We start from the raw sequence: 16,797 nt of genomic DNA, 5'->3' as shown, positions 1-16,797 counted from the left end.
TTGGCAGGCGGACTCTCAACCACTGCGCCACCAGGGAAGCCCTCTTTCCCCCTTTTCAAAATAGTCCTTTCCAACGTAAAAGTAATCCTTTAGAAAATTTTGGCAGAAAATTATGCATAATCCCCCCATCAGTCATCTCTGGGTGTGTACCTTTTTCTGTGTACATCTTTTTGTTTTTACATAGCAGTTTTACTATACATATAATTTTCACTTACTATACTTCCATGAGTAAGTCATGCTTACTATAGAAATGGAAGATGCAGATAACTGTATGTAATTTTATCTTTTTTTACTTAACATTATCAAGCATTTCCCCGTGGTTTTGTACATAAACATTGGTTTTGATGATTGCAATAATATTCCAATGATTGGATTCACTGTAATTTACTTAAATAGCCCCTAAATGTTGGACATTTGGGTTGTTAACCACCCTCCCTTCCTCCCTCCCTTTCTCTCTCTCTCTCTCTCTCATCTTTTTATTGCTGCAGTAAACATCTTGAGGCAGAGTTTTTTCTGGACTTGGGTTTATTTCCTTTGGGAAAGATTCCCAGAAATGGAATAATTATGTATAAAAGGGTATGCACATTTTTACAACCCTTGACGGGAATGGCCAAATTGTTTCTTAAAAGTTTTTACATTCCCATTAACAGTGAGAGAGAGTGGGGTTGTAGATTCTGAGTAGCAAGTGGGCTGTCTCTGCTCAGTTGTCTGGGGGAGCTGTCTGTGGGGGGTGGGACGATGGCAAAGAGCAGGAATGGGTTCTAGGAGTGGAGAGTGACACGCAGTGAGGGTGAGAGCAAGGCAAATTCCAAGCCCAACCAGAAGGCCAGTTTGGTGGAAGTGGAACGTTACCCAGGGCAGTAGAAGGACGTGAGACTGAAAAATTAGAAAAGGAGTCAGAATAGGGACTTCCAATGCCTGGCTCAAGCATTTGGATCTTGTCTGTGAACAGCCAGGAGCGATGGCGTGTTTTTCAGTAGAGGTGAGTGACTGAGGGCATTGCTGGCCACCCGTGGGACTCTGGTCCATCCCATCATTCCCCAATGTTGCCCCTGTAGATGGGAGCAGCCTTCCAGAGTGGGTGACAGACAACGCCGGGACCTTGCACTTCTCCAGGGTGACCCGCAATGATGCTGGCAACTACACTTGCATCGCCTCCAATGGGCTGCAGGGCCAGATCCGTGCCCACGTCCAGCTCACCGTGGCAGGTGCGACCGTGCAGAGTGCTGGGGCTGGGGCTGGCGGGCCCTGTGGGGCAGCTGCCTGCACCCCGCCAGCCCCTTTGCTCAGTGCTCCCTGCCCCTCACCGGGCTCTTCCCATCCAGTGTTCATCACCTTCAAGGTGGAGCCGGAGCGCACGACCGTGTACCAGGGCCACACGGCCCTGCTGCGGTGCGAGGCCCAGGGGGACCCCAAGCCACTCATTCAGTGGAAGGGCAAAGACCGTATCCTGGACCCCACCAAGCTGGGACCCAGGTAGGCTGCCTCCTTCCCACACCCACCTTGCCTCTCCTGCAGCCCAGTCTCCCTGGAGCTGGCCTGGTGGGCAAGGCTGTGACTTCTCTCCTGGCAGGATGCACATCTTCCAGAACGGCTCCCTGGTGATCCACGATGTTGCCCCCGAGGACTCGGGCCGCTATACCTGCATCGCGGGCAACAGCTGCAACATCAAGCACACGGAGGCCCCCCTCTATGTCGTGGGTATGGGACCTGGAGGGGTGTCCTGCACAGGAAGTGGGGGCACCTCACTTCTTTCTCATCCTTGTGCTCGTCGACCCCTGTACACAGAAGGCACGAAACCATTTTTGCAGTGGGCGAGGGCATTCAGCCGTGTCCCCTCCACCAGGCCACCTCACAGTCAGTCTCAGGTTCCTTGCCTGGACCTGGGCTCTCCCTTAAACATTCCACGGCTAGTGGGTGTGTGTCTGTTCCGGAGAAGTCAGGGGAATGGTGCCCTTGTCCTAAAATGCTTCCTCCCAGGTCTCCCTATAGGTCCCTGGGTGGGCGGGGAGGGGATCAGGCCAGGATACAGCAGCACAAGTTTCCTTTACCCTGGAGGCCCAGAGAGGATGAAGTGTCAGGTGAAACACCCTGACTAGGGTCAGGGACTTGGGGTTTGGGTCTGGCCTCTCTTGCTAACCACCCCTCTGTGCCCTTGCAGGTGTTATTTCCTCCCCAGGGGCTTTTTTCTCTGTCTGTAAGGTGGGAGTGGTTTAAATGAGAGGTTTCAAACTTTTTTTGGTTTAGCAGCAGAACTGGTTTTCTAGACAAAGTTTTATGTGGAACTTTAAATGGGTAAGGTGAAGTGACAGCCTCCTTGGTTGAAGCCACTGGGTGTGTGTGAGAGTTGGGGGATCCTGCATGGCCTCCCGCTTGGGCCTCTCTCCCTCCTGGTACCTCTTTCTCCATGGGACCTGAGGCCACTGAAAGCCCCTAGACTAGAAGATCCCTTCTGCAAATACATTTCTCTTTTTTTAATTTTTTTTTTTTTTTTTTGGCCGTGCTGCACATGAAAGATCTTAGTTCCCTGACCAGGGATTGAACCCATGCCCCCTGCAGTGGAAGCGCAGAGCCCTAACCACTGGACCACCAGGGAAGTCCCTACCAATACATTTCTTGAAGAACCACTCTGTGCTGGGTGATGGCTGGGATTCTAAACCAAAAGTTCCTAGATGCAGCTCTTCAGAGCCTGACTCGTGATGTCAAGTCACTCAGGAAGCTTGTTAACGAACAGTGTGGGTTTGTGGTGGGGCTGACAGGTGTGCTTCTTAGTTGTGTCCCTGGCCTCGTGTCCAGATGCAGAGCCAGCTTGGGAATCACTGGCCTCAACTCCTGCAGAGCTCCCTCTGGCCTTGGTGGGGCCCTGAGGACCTGGCCCTTGTTGACGCCATTGCTGGTGGTGACCCTCCCTGGGTCGCTCTGGCTTGGTCAGGCCAAGTGTCTGGGAGGTTGTCTTATGTGTGCAGTAGGGAGCGGCCAGTAGAGAAGTAGGGCTGGGCTTGCTTCAGCGGCCCCTGCTCACACCCATCTGTATGTCTCTCAGACAAGCCGGTGCTGGAGGAGTCGGAGGGCCTGGGCAGCCCTCCACCTTACAAGATGATCCAGACTATCGGGCTGTCGGTGGGCGCCGCCGTGGCCTACATCATTGCCGTGCTGGGCCTCATGTTCTACTGCAAGAAGCGCTGCAAGGCCAAGCGGCTTCAGAAGCAGCCGGAGGGCGAGGAGCCAGAGATGGAGTGCCTCAATGGTGAGGGGCCCAGGAAGAGGGAGGCGGTACTGTGCGCAGGTGCTGAGCGCCCCCCCGTGGCCACGGAGGACAGCGCTGTGGCACTGGAGGGACAGCTGGAGCCAGAGCAGAGCCGCACCGCCCCCCCATCCCCCTTCCCCCCCGCCCGCCGCCCCCCTGCCCCAATCCCAGCTGGAAGCCTGGAGTTGGCCGATTCCCTGGGCCTTGGCTTCTGTGCAACCTGGCTTACACCTTGCTCATTGGAGCCTCTTGGGCCAGCCTCCTACGTTTCCCTGCCTTCTCCCTGCAGTTCGAAGCCACAGGCATAATTTAAGTATATGTGTTCATGTTTCTTTGCACACCTTGTCTCCCCCCATTAGTCTTTGAGTTTCCCCAGGGGCGATCTGTCTGTCTGTTTCCCTCCTCCTGTCCTTCTCTCCTCCGACTGGGAGCCCCCTGGGGACATTGCTGGGTCTCCCCTCTCAGTTTAGGAGTTCAGGAGCAGGGCCTGGGTTTCCCTTGTTGTGATTTTCCCTTTGTGCCTGTAGGAGACCCTATGAAAGCAAAAACCCTTATGTCACCATGCTGTCCAGGGACCAGTGACTCAATGAGACTTGTGCAGTTTGTTCCATTTCAAAAGTTGTAATTGGCTGTGTCAATAAGTGGTCATACCCTAAGGGATGCCTGTCTCCCTCGCCCCAGCCCCATCAGTTCATCGGTTGGATTGTGTGTGGATTTTGTGTGGGACCCCAGGATTGGACTCCTTTGGTGGAAGTGGGAGATTGTGGAAAAGAACTGCAGTCCCCGTGGTGGCCAGAGTGTCAGGTCTTATCCTGACACCCTCCCTGCCCCTTCTTCACAGGCGGGCCTCTGCAGAACGGACAGCCCTCAGCAGAGATCCAAGAGGAAGTGGCCTTGACCAGCTTGGGCTCCGGCTCCGCGACCACCAACAAACGCCACAGCACAAGTGACAAGATGCACTTCCCTCGGGCCAGCCTGCAGCCCATCACCACACTGGGTGTGTTGCCTTGGCCATCATCACCCCTGCTTAACTACAGGCTCTGGTCTGTCTTGGGGCTGCACTAGGGCTGGTGGCTCTGGAGTCCCAGAGGCCCAGAACATCAGAAATGGAGGGAGCTTTGGGGAGGCCCGGTCCAGTGTGTCCCCCCCCGTTGTCCACGCCCCACTTCCACAGATTTTGTCATTCCTGTGTATTACTCACTTGATGTTTTCTTTAGATTGACTCTCTCTCACCTTTAAAAAAAAATCTAACTAAAGTTAGCTTTGTTTTAGGAAGAACTGTGAGAAGTTACGGATCTGTGCTAGTTAAATGTTTTCTGAGCATAGGTTAGAATGTAGAACTAAGATCTGTTTATGGTGAACGACCTAAAAGTCTCATACAGACCACCCTCTGAAAATACTATTAATCTGACCCCTTTATTTCACTGTTAGCGACTGCCAAGCCCAGGGCAGAAGGGGAGGTGGTTTGCTCAGGGTCACGCACACAGCTGGGGCCACCGCCTGGTCCAGGTGGGTGGAGCAGAGAGACTCCCTGCTGTGTGACGCAGGCCAGGCGCCTCCCAAGTCAGGGGCTTTCTCTGCTCCGGGGAAGGCTGCTGGCCGACTCAGACGTGTGCCCGCAGGGAAGAGCGAGTTTGGGGAGGTGTTCCTGGCAAAGGCGCAGGGCTTGGAGGAGGGGGTGCCAGAGACCCTGGTGCTTGTGAAGAGCCTGCAGAGCCGGGACGAACAGCAGCAGCTGGACTTCCGGAGGGAGTTCGAGATGTTTGGGAAGCTGAACCACGCCAACGTGGTGAGGCTGCTGGGGCTGTGCCGGGAGGCCGAGCCCCACTACATGGTGCTGGAGTATGTGGACCTGGTATGCCGCTGGCCGGGGCCCTGCTTGTCTCGGGCTGGGCAGTGCTCTGACCTGGGGGGCGGGGAGCCCCGTGGGAACCTGCTGTCACCACCTTGGGATGCTCAGCCGCCTGTCCCCCCAGCTCTCCGACACCCACCTTTCGTTGACCCGCACCCCATCTGCCAGCCCCAGGTCTGGGGTGGGGCCCAGGTTCTTCCGGCTTCTCCCTCTGCCTGCTGCCTGGATGCGTTCCAGGTCCTCTTCTCTGACTCTTGTTTTCTTTGGTTTGTCTTTTTTTTTTTTCCTCCCCAGGGCTTGTCAGCCCTTGAGAGTAAACACTTCAGAAACTGGCTTTCCTTCTTTCCCTGCAGCCCGTACCCCTTGAGGGACAGTGTTAACCCAGCCACTAGCCTTCTCTTTCCACTCTGCTTGTCACGCCCAGCTCCACCCCTCACTCTTCATTCCCCGGCCCGTCTAGGCCTGATCCCCTTGGTCCTCAAAGTGCTGCTTGTCAAACTCCCCAGCTCGGGGGCAGGAAGGGGGCCGAGTGACCCTCGTCTTTCCGTTAGTGGGTGCTGATGAGCACTTTGTGCATGTTTTTGCCGCTGGTGTCCCCTCTTTGTTATGTCTGGAGGGCACAGCCTTCCTGTCTGAGGTCCGTGAAGACCCTGTGAAGACAGAGGGTTGGGGGCTGTGGGGTTTTCCTCTCTTGGCTCCCTCAGGGCAGGGGCTTCCTCACCTGCCCATCTGGGGCCTCCCCTGAGGGTCGCAATGACCGTCCTCCTCCCTTTCTGACGGAGAGCTTCTAGGAGGCACTTCCTATAGTTTTTAATTCCCACTGGACTCTCCCCATGGGAGGGGGCATTCAGGTCAGGGCTCCTCACACCCCCCCACCCGCATCCCCCCGGGGCGGGTACCTTGTGAGCACCTGCTGGGTTGGATGTTTAGGAGATACCGGCTGGACTCTTTACTTGACAGAGGCTCTTGGCTTTTCCTCAGGGAGACCTCAAACAGTTCCTGAGGATTTCCAAGAGCAAGGATGAAAAGTTGAAGTCGCAGCCCCTCAGCACGAAGCAGAAGGTGAGGACGGGGGCGGGTCGAGGCCCCCAGGGTGGGCCAGGACCCGGGGCAGTTACCTAACAGAAGTGCACTGGTTGAATGCAGCCTGTGGGCCAGGCCCCGCTTACCTCAGCGATCACGGTGATCCTCTGCGATACATGTCGCTATCCGAGTTGTGGGTGAAGACGCCAAGGTCTAGAGAGATTAGGTGACTTGTCCCAGTCATGGAGCCCGTGAGTGGCTTTGTGTGGCCATGTTGCCTTCGGAGAGAAGAGCTGCCCTTCGCTTTGGCCACTGGAGCAGGACGTCTGTCGCTTGCCTTGGACGCTGAGCTGGAGGAGCAGCAGGCAGCCTGGGCGTCTAGGGGCCTTTGGGGCTGGGCATGGCCCTGAGCGTGTTTCTTCATGCTCCGCCTGTGAACTGGCCTCCTGACATGGTGCCCCTGCCTCCATCTCCGAGAATCCACAGGATTGTCTGCTGTGGCTGTATATGGAAAGCCACAGGACAGGACGTGCTTCTCCAGCTGGGTGGGATGTCAGGACCCCAGAGCTCACAAATCAGGACACGCGTGGAGCCAGTGAATCTGGCATCATGGGCCCTTGGGGATGCAAAATTGAGGCTGCCGCACGTCCTTGTGGCACTTAGGATCTAGTGGGAGAGCTTGGGTAAGTGAGTAAGGCGTGTGCCTTACAGACTTCAGGTAAGACACAGAAAGCAAGTGAGAGAAATAGAATAAGAGACGTTGAAGACGTCCACGTCCTTTAGGTGGACAGACAGTGTGGTTAACAAAGAAGGTCTCCTGGTAGAGAAAGCCATTCGAGTTCAAGTCTCAAGGACAAGAAGTAGGTGAGGGCTTCCCTGGTGCCACAGTGGTTAAGAATCCTGCCTGCCAATGCAGTGAACACGGGTTCGAGCCCCGGTCCGGGAAGATCCCATATGCCATGGAGCAACTAAGCCCGTGCGCCACAACTACTGAGCCTGCGCTCTAGATCCCGCGAGCCACAACTACGGAGCCTGCGAGCCACAACTACTGAAGCCCGCGCACCTAGAGCCCACGCTCCGCAGCAAGAGAAGCCACCACAATGAGAAGCCCGCACACCGCAATGAAGAGTAGCCCCTGCTTGCCGCAACCAGAGAAAGCCCGTGTGCAGCAACGAATACCCAACGCAGCCAAAAATAAATAAATACGTTTATAAAAAAAAAAAAAAAAAAGAAGTAGGTGAATGGTGGGAAGAAGAGGAGTTTAGGTATGTTGCTTTGTCTGGGACAGGGGCGTAGGCAGGTGACAGGAAGTGATTTCCATCACGTGACCCGAGGCACTCTCTTTGGCTGAGAGTCGTCACCACTGTTGCTGAAGATCTCTCCACACTTTTTTGCCCAAGCGTCTTGAACTTGACGGGGATAATTCAGTAAGTTGGGTTTCATACTCTCCAAGGACGATATTCTGCATTGGATGGTGGGGGAAGGGCATTATTTTTTTAAAAAATTGTAGATTTATGGACCGTACCTCAGACTTAGGACGGACTCCGTGAGAGTGGGGTCTGAGGATCCACATTTTTAAAACAAGCTCTCCAGCTGTTTCTTAAGCTCATTAAGGTTCAAGGAGCCCAGGAGTAGGATAGTGGCTTTGTAATGGTTTTGGTTAAAGTCCCCTATAAGAAATGCATTTTAGGGCTTCCCTGGTAGCGCAGTGGTTAAGAATCCTCCTGCCGATGCAGGGGACATGGGTTTGTGCCCTGGTCCGGGAAGATCCCACATACCACGGAGCAGCTAAGCTCTGTGTACCACAACTGCTGAGCCTGCGCTCTAGAGCCCGCGAGCCACAACTACTGAAGCCCGTGTACCTAGAGCCCGTGCTCCGCAACCAGAGAAGCCACCGCCATGAGAAGCCCGCGCACCGCAATGAACAGTGGCCCCTGCTCGCTGCAACTAGAGAAAGCCTGCACGCAGCAGCGAAGACTCCAACGCAGCCAAAAAAAATAAATAAATAAAATAAATAAATTTATTTTAAAAAATGCATTTTACATCATGGCCCAGCAAACACACACACACACACACACACACACAACTAAAATTAATCTTTCACAACCCTATATTTGATGCACTTAATATTTCCTATCTTTTTTTTTTAACCCACTAAATTGTTTTTGAGACCCATATGAGTCTCGATCAGTAGTTTGAAAAACACTTCTTTTGGGGGATTCCATGAAAATGAAAATTCTTAGGAAAGCTGTATTAAAATTTGTAGATGCTTTCTTGCGCTAATAATTTAGTGAGCTGCTGTGCCACTTTATATTCCCGGGGTCCTGGGGGAATAGAAGGAGAAAACGTTCAGTTTTCAAAGGGAGGTAGAGTGGTAAGCAGGCTGCTCCCTGGCCAGCTAGAGCTGGAATGAGGGTACCATGCCTGGACTGGGAGGAGCCTCAGGAGGATTCCAGGATAGCTATGGGATCGTGATAGCGATCAAAGACACAGGCCCTGGGTGGTGGCATAATTGTAGGTGATGCTTGTTAGCGTAGCTGATAAGATGATGGAGATTTTGAAGTTTGAGCCCTGTAACCTGTGATTTCTCCGTGGATCACCTGCAGGCTAATGATGGGACCAGGAGCAGGGGCAGCTTAGCATACCTGGTGGACGGCGCTTTGCTTTAAGCAGTCAGATGCCGGATAGGAAGCAGCAGCCTGTTTGGGAAGAGCAGGGAAGTGTCACGGTGGCTTAGCCAGAACTCGGGCGAGCCCCCAGGGTGTTAAAGTTGGAAAGGAGGGGTGGATCTGGTCTTTACCAAAGTGCAGGTGTTTATAACAGCATTTGAAAATTAATCCCGTGGCCATGTGATGGCTGTTTGCCCAACAGTAAGGAAACACTTAACTGGCTTGGGTTAACAGAATTCCCTTTTACTGTCCTCGCTTAGCCAGTATTTCCAGAAGCACTGCTTCTCTGGAAAGATAGCAAGTTAGTCACTGGGCCAAGACCTCTGTCTTCTGTTCCCATGACTAGCAGCAGATTGTTTAGCTTGTGAGCCAGAGCAGAGAGGGCAGGCTGAGGGGAAAGCCAAGTCTGATGAGGGCTTGTTACAAAAGCCTTTGTCTGCCCCTTACAGACAACCGGGCAAGGCTGGACAATGCCCTGGCGTTTTGAAGCCTGAAGTAGAGTGTGTCCATTGATAATGCCTTTTACCACCAGTGCCACTTGGGGCTTCCTGAGGATGGCAGCCTGGGAGCTCTTTTGGGGAGCATGACCTCTACTTTTCCTTGGAGATCCAGTGCCCGGCTCTGCACCCAGGGACGGCTCAGTAATCCTGGTGGACCTGTTCACCTGACCTCATTGGCTCATGCAGTTGGTTGGAAGCTCTCCAGAGATTTTGTGGCTTCCCTTTTGATAAAGAAAATGCACCAAGAAGATGAGATTTCCCCTAACTCTTGGTAGTGGCCCGCGTTCAGCCCGTCTGCACATGCAGTGTCAGTCGATATATTGGATATGTAATGGGTCCAGACTGGTCGTGCTTGGGATCAGTGCTGCCTAATAGAACTTCCCAAGGTGGTGGAAGCATTCCGTACCTGTGCTGTCCAGTGCAGTGGTCACCAGCCCCATGTGGCTACTGAGTACTTAGCATGTGGCTAGAGAGACGGAGGAGCTGAATTTTTTATTTTATAAAGTTTTAATTAACTTAAATAGCTACACGGGGCTAGGGGGCTACTGTTTTGGACAGCGCAGGTGTAGACCATTGTTTTTAAACTTTTGGCTGGGTCCGGCCCGCGTTCAGCCCGTCTGCACATGCAGTGTCAGTCGATATATTGGATATGTAATGGGTCCAGACTGGTCGTGCTTGGGATCAGTGCTGCCTAATAGAACTTCCCAAGGTGGTGGAAGCATTCCGTACCTGTGCTGTCCAGTGCAGTGGTCACCAGCCCCATGTGGCTACTGAGTACTTAGCATGTGGCTAGAGAGACGGAGGAGCTGAATTTTTTATTTTATAAAGTTTTAATTAACTTAAATAGCTACACGGGGCTAGGGGGCTACTGTTTTGGACAGCGCAGGTGTAGACCATTGTTTTTAAACTTTTGACTGAGACCCACAGTAGCAAAAAAAAAAGCACATTTTACATCACAATGCAGCACAGACGTGCATATTTATTTATTTTTAAAATATTCTAAAGTGTCACTTTTAAAAAATTAATTAATTAATTAATTTGGGTCTTTGTTGCTGCGTGCGGGCTTTCTCCAGTTGTGACGAGTGGTGGCTGCTCTTCATTGCGGTGCACGGGCTTCTCATTGCGGTGGCTTCTCTAGTTGCGGAGCACAGGCTCTAGGCGCGCGGGCTCCAGTAGTTGTGGCACGTGGGCTCAGTAGTTGTGGCTCGCGGGCTCTAGAGCGCAGGCTCAGTAGTTGTGGCGCACAGGCTTAGTTGCTCCTCGGCATGTGGCATCTTCCCGGAACAGGGCTTGAAGCATTGTCCCCTGCATTAGCAGGCGGATTCTTAACCACTGCGCCACCAGGGAAGTCCCAGACGTGTATATTTAAAAAATGAAAAAAGTTCCATGAATGATAGTTATCCTTACCACGTGTGATACACTCTGATATTTTCTCTCCCTTAAAAAAAAAAAATGCTGGTTAAGATTCACTAAATGGGTTTTATGCCATACTAGTAGGTTGTGACCACAATTAGCAACTCTCCAGTGGAGGCAGTGGGGCCTGCAGGGATCTCACTGGTCAGAGCACACAGACTGAGAAGACCTCTGTCTTTGGAGTGACCCCTCTCCCAGTGTTTGGACTCAGCTCTTCTCCTGGCCTTTCTGTGACCCTGGGAGCCAGGCTGGTGAAGCTGCTCGGAGCCAGCCAGGGATGCCGAAGGGCCAGTCCACAGCCAGCACCCCACCCCTGGGGTCACTGATGGCAGACAGCCCTTCCTGTGCCCCCATCCATAGTGAGGTGATCCAGGAAAGGCGGCTGCAGTGTTGAGGAAAGAGCCAGGCTTTGGCATTTGGCTGGGACTGTGGGCAAAGCTGAGGAGGAGCCCACCTCACAGAGAGCAAGCAGGGGAGCAGCTAGCTTGGCTCAGGGCCCGGGCACACAGTAGGTGCACAACCAGTGTTCCCACCCCCTTCTCTCTGACTGGGTGGTCTCCTTCTTGCCCTGGGTAATGTGGGAGGAGCCCTTCTACCACTCACATTCACCTTTGTTCCTTTTTGAACTTCAGGGACATAGAATCAGATAAACCATAATCTTGGTTAATCTGCGACATACTCTCATTGGTCCACACACAGGCTGCTTTTACTTACTTAGTTATTGTTATTTTTTTAATGTGTTTATCGGCGTGTGTATGTATGTGTGTATGTTTGTTTCATTTTGATATTTCAAACTTAAAAGCTGTAAGAATGGTTCAAGGAGCTCCTACAAACCCTTTATCCAGATTCAGTTGTTTACATTTTGCCTCATTTGCTTTATTATTCTCTGTGTCTGTATATTATTATTTTTATGCATCTTTCTGAACCATTGGTGGTAAGTTAGAGGCCGACTTTTGACCTTTTGCAGTCAAAAGGCAAATGATACCTTGTCGGGTCTTGATTAGCATTTTCTTGATCACCCATGATACTGGTCATTGGCCACATTTGTCTCTCCGCGATTTAGGATGTGGTGGGTGGTTTCTCCCTTATGGATCCTGAAAGTGAGTCTGTGTGCTGGAAGAAATACACAGCTGGCCAGTAACTTGTTAAATAACCTTCCACGCGGACCTCTTTGCATTTCTGTTTGCCTTGTTTTTATACACAAGGAAATGCTACATGTCCTGTGTCCCTTGGTGTTGCTCCCAACGATTGGATAAGGTGACAGAGGCATAGGGACCATTGGTCTTTACAAGCACTCTCCTGGTGCTCTGATTTTACCTCTGTTTGGCATGGCTCACCTTCCCCCAATTGGTGGCACCCTTCTGCAGGTACAATTCTTACCTCCCTTTTAGACTGCCCTCTCACCAGGAGCCCAGTCTTGCCATCCCTGTTATATTCCATCAGCACCCAGTTGTATGTGGTGTATAGTAGATGCTCAGTTGATATTCATTCAGTGCATTGGTGTATATATATATTTTTTGTTTGTTTTTGTTTTTGTTTTTTTGTGGTATGTGGGCCTCTCACTGTTGTGGCCTCTCCCGTTGTGGAGCACAGGCTCCGGACGCGCAGGCTCAGCGGCCATGGCTCACGGGCCTAGCCGCTCCGCGGCACGTGGGATCTTCCCGGACCGGGGCACGAACCCGTGTCCCCTGCATCGGCAGGCGGATTCTCAACCACTGCGCCACCAGGGAAGCCCTGGTGTATATTTTTTAAATGTTAATATTTCTTAATTATAATTACATTTAATATGTTATATAATGTATTATGTGTAATACATTCACATGGCTCAAAAACTTTTAAAAGGTATCAGTGAAAAATCTCCCCAACTCTCTTACACTTTGGAAAATAGTTTTTCATTATTTTGTAATGCTAGAGCTACTCCCAGTCCTTGACCCCACACGAGGTATCTTAGAGAAACTCATGCATGTATACACTCATAAGAACATTCATAACAACACTGTTTTTTTTCTTTTTTATAGAGGGAGGGAGGAAGGAAGGGAGGGAGGAAGAGAGAGGTCACGCTCTTATTTATTTGGTTGTGCCGGGTCGTAGTTGTGGCCAGTGGGCTCCTTAATTGTGGCTTGTGGGCTCCTTAGTTGTGGCATGCGAACTTATCGTTGCGGCATGCATGTAGGATCTAGTTCCCTGACCAGGGATCGAACCCGGGCCCCCTGCATTGGGAGCTCGGAGTCTAACCACTGTGCCACCAGGGAAGTACCCAGCACTGTTCCTTTTTTTTTTTTTTTTTTTAATTTAATTTTGGCTGCGTTGGGTCTTCATTGCTGCACGCGGGCTTTTCTCTGGTTGTGGCGAGCGGGGGCTACTCTTCATTGCGGTGCATGGGGTTCTCTTGTTGTGGAGCACGGGCTCTAGGCACGCGGGCTTCAGTAGTTGTGGTACGTGGGCTCAGTAGTTGCCCAGCACTGTTCTTTTTTTTTAACATCTTTATTGGAGTATAACTGTTTTACAATAGTGTGTTAGTTTCTCCTTTACAACAAAGTGAATCAGTTATACATATACATATGTTCCCATATCTCTTCCCTCTTGCATCTCCCTCCCTCCCTATCCCACCCCTCTCCGTGGTCACAAAGCACAGAGGTGATCTCCCTGTGCTATGCGGCAGCTTCCCACTAGCTATCTAATTTACATTTGGTAGTGTATATATGTCCCTGCCACTCTCTCACTTCGTCATAGCTTACCCTTCCCCCTCCCCATGTCCAGCACTGTTCTTAATAGCGAAAATCTGGCGGGGTGGGGGGAACATTTCCACCGACATTAGAAGGAATAAATTATGATGTGTTTATGATGAAAAAACTCAGTACAATGATATCCCAAAAAAAGGATGAACCTTGCAATTTAAGTGAAAGAATCAAGGCACAAAGGAATATACGTATTTGTATGCTTGCAGCCTTATCTGGTTCTAAAACAGGCAAAATGGAATTGTATTGTTTGTTTAGGAACATATGCATAAGCGGTAAAACTGTAAAGAACAGACACATTATTTTCATAAAAGTCAGGATACTGATTACCTCTTGAGGAGAGAGGAGAATTTGTGATGGGGAAGGAGCCAGTGGGGGGCTTCTGGAGGCCTGTCATTGTAGTTCACACCAAAATATAAACCAAAAGTTTCCCTACCTTTTTTCTCTGGCCTCCAGCTACCCTTCTCAGAGGCATCCAGTGCGTGTGTGTGTGTGTGTGTGTGTGTGTGTGTGTGTGTGTGTGTGTCTACCTTCGCTCACACATATATTTTATATATAGATATATATGATTGTTTATTTTGTTTTTTATGAAATGCAACTAGTAGAAAATATGTAACTTTGAAGTAAATAAAAAAGAGGAACAACCCATAAAGATGTGAGCTATACTTACTGCCCCGTTATTTTTCACTCAGCAGGTGGTCACTGTGTGTTCTCCCCACCCCACCTGTCACTCACTTAATCTAGCACCTGCTGTGCATGGGAGTGGGGCCGAAAACTTCATTTCATTCAATTCAGTTCTCCAACAACCCAGGAGGCAGGTCCTGTTATTCCCATTTTATAGAGAAGGGAACAGGCTCTTGTGCCTTTGTTTTGGGGCTTCCTCCAGCATCACATTAATGGTGCTGAGACCCCACCAAGAGCAGTGTCAAGGGCGGTCCGCCAATACCCCAGTCCTGATCTGCTCTGACAGCCCCCTTTCTCGTTCCAGGTGTCTCTGTGTACCCAGGTGGCCCTGGGAATGGAGCATCTGTCCAACAACCGCTTTGTGCACAAGGACCTGGCCGCTCGAAACTGCCTGGTCAGCGCTCAGAGACAGGTGAAGGTGTCGGCCCTGGGGCTCAGCAAGGACGTGTACAACAGGTAGGGGGCACAGGTGGGGTGGGCGAGGGGCAGAGGGCAGACATAGCTGGTGGGGGGGTGGGAAAGGGCTTAGTCCAAAGCTGGAGGCCCCAGGAGGGGCAGAACCTTCCCACCCTCTTCCAAGGGTGCAGTAGGCTTCCCAGCCAGTGGAACACGACTCCCTGATCTTACACATTTTCTCTAGTGATAAAAAAATTATAAACCTTTTTCAAAAGTGACTAGTCACACTTTATATAGTTTTATATAGAATTTAACCATTCATATGGTTCCCTCTGTAACTTCCTGAATTCAGTAATTATTATTTTTAAGGCTAAGACTTAAAGCTCAGCACCCGCAGCCAGAGATTGCGCTGGAATATACATTACCTAGTGCCTCCGGGAACTTCCCCTCGAGTCATCCCAGTTCTGACTCACCCTGGTTTGTCTGACTGTTGCTTTAGTCATGATTGGGTGATTGGGTTATCACTAGTAAAGCTCTTTAAGATTTCTTTCCATTTAACGTGTTCATTTTTCACACTTTTAAACTAATATAGAAAGTATGCATGATTATTAGCTTTTAAATATTGACATTAGGCGAAGTCTGATTCTTAGGGAATTTTTTAACCGTCAGACCCCATGTGGAAGCCTCCAGATTTCATCCAGTATACAACCCCCCCCACCCCACCCCTTGCTAATCAAAAATGTTTCCAATTTCCCTGAATGCCTTGATACAGAAAATCTGGGCTGTAGCTTGGGTATGAGACCCAGACCTGGGATGAGGTTGGGATCCCAGACTGTGCCCCTCACTCCCCCACCCCCATGCCTGTGTGTCCTCTTGTCCTGCAGTGAGTACTACCACTTCCGCCAGGCCTGGGTGCCGCTTCGCTGGATGTCCCCTGAGGCCATCCTGGAGGGCGACTTCTCCACCAAGTCTGATGTCTGGGCCTTCGGCGTGCTGATGTGGGAAGTGTTCACTCACGGGGAAATGCCCCATGGTGGGCAGGCAGACGATGAAGTGCTGGCAGGTAGGCAGCTGTGTTTCCGAGAGACAATTCCAGATGTTCTCTAGGTGGAGAGCTTGCTCAGGGTCTCGGGGCCAGTTCAGCACCCCCCTCCCCTCTCAGGGCTGGTATCAGCACGTACACGGATATGGCCACTCCACTTGTTAGATTACCAAAATACCTTCATACTGGTTGGTAAATAGCCCTTGTCCCCAGCGTTCACTCTAGCTACTCTGGCGCCTGCCTATTGACCCCACTTCAGCCCCTGTGCATTGTCTGGTTCTTGTGCTGCTTGGACCCTGCCCCCGCCAGCCAGAGAGAGCTGGGACCAGGGGAGTCCTCCCCTTTGCTTGCAAGATGCTTTCTATAAACTCCTTGAATCCTTGCTCATCCACACTGGCCAGCGTCTCTCAGAGTCTCCCTCACGTGGCTGCCTGTGGGAACTGCAGGCTCCACAGAGTGTTGGACAGGTGGTTAAATATTTTGACTAACCCTCTTCCCACCGTCTTTCTGCAGACTTGCAGGCTGGGAAGGCCAGACTCCCACAACCTGAGGGCTGCCCTTCCAAGCTCTACCGGCTGATGCAGCGCTGCTGGGCCCTCAGCCCCAAGGACCGGCCCTCCTTCAGCGAGATCGCCAACACCCTGGGAGACAGCCCCGCTGATAACAAGCCGTGAGGAGGGAGCCCAGGCAGGCTGTGCCTCAGGATGGCGTGGGCAGGGGAGGACCTCCTGAGGGGTGCCCACAGCATGATGGGCAAGATCCTGGTCCTCTTGGGCCCTAGGGGCACCGCCCAGGCACCACAGGCACTGCTGAGGTCAGGTAGGGCCTGGGCTTTCTTCCTCTTCCTCATCCTCAGCCCTTGGGGAGGCTGATTTGGACCCAGACTGGTTGACTGGGGCTTTGGGCTGGGCAGCTTTCTCTGCCACCCCTTCCCCCATCAGGGACAGTGTGGGTGCCTCAGGTAACCCCAATTTCTGGCCTGGGTCTCCTCCCCTCCACCAGGTCCAGTCCTGCCACTCACCTGCCAACTTCATCGGGGGAGGGCTAGGCTGGAGGTGAGCTGGCTTCAAGGGGAGTTCCTTAATATACTCAAGTCCTGGATTGTTCTGGCCCCTGGGGACCACTTTGGGGTCTGCACTAGGATCATGGAGGACCCAGCCAGCGAGTCCCCCCCACCCCCCGCCATGGACATGTGCACGCTGACCCAGACCTACGCCTCCTCCCCACCCTTCT

At 51.8% G+C, this 16,797-nt stretch overlaps 1 protein-coding gene across 1 annotated transcript in view; it reads left to right on the top strand.

Moving 5' to 3' along the window:
• PTK7 (protein tyrosine kinase 7 (inactive)) overlaps positions 1-16,791 on the top strand; it is a 27,209-nt gene extending 10,418 nt beyond the window's left edge. The window contains exons 11-20 of the mRNA XM_028486363.2: positions 1,059-1,208; positions 1,326-1,476; positions 1,574-1,701; positions 3,044-3,247; positions 4,089-4,244; positions 4,870-5,102; positions 6,081-6,161; positions 14,431-14,582; positions 15,407-15,585; positions 16,078-16,791. Of these exons, the coding sequence (XP_028342164.1) occupies positions 1,059-1,208; positions 1,326-1,476; positions 1,574-1,701; positions 3,044-3,247; positions 4,089-4,244; positions 4,870-5,102; positions 6,081-6,161; positions 14,431-14,582; positions 15,407-15,585; positions 16,078-16,238 (1,595 nt within the window). The 3' untranslated portion in view covers positions 16,239-16,791. The remainder of the gene's footprint in view (positions 1-1,058; positions 1,209-1,325; positions 1,477-1,573; positions 1,702-3,043; positions 3,248-4,088; positions 4,245-4,869; positions 5,103-6,080; positions 6,162-14,430; positions 14,583-15,406; positions 15,586-16,077) is intronic.
• Positions 16,792-16,797: the final 6 nt, after the last annotated feature.

The sequence above is a fragment of the Physeter macrocephalus genome, unplaced genomic scaffold, assembly GCF_002837175.3.
Source record: "Physeter macrocephalus isolate SW-GA unplaced genomic scaffold, ASM283717v5 random_857, whole genome shotgun sequence".
Taxonomy (NCBI): Eukaryota; Metazoa; Chordata; class Mammalia; order Artiodactyla; family Physeteridae; genus Physeter; species Physeter macrocephalus.
This window is presented reverse-complemented; position numbering and strand designations above follow the sequence as displayed.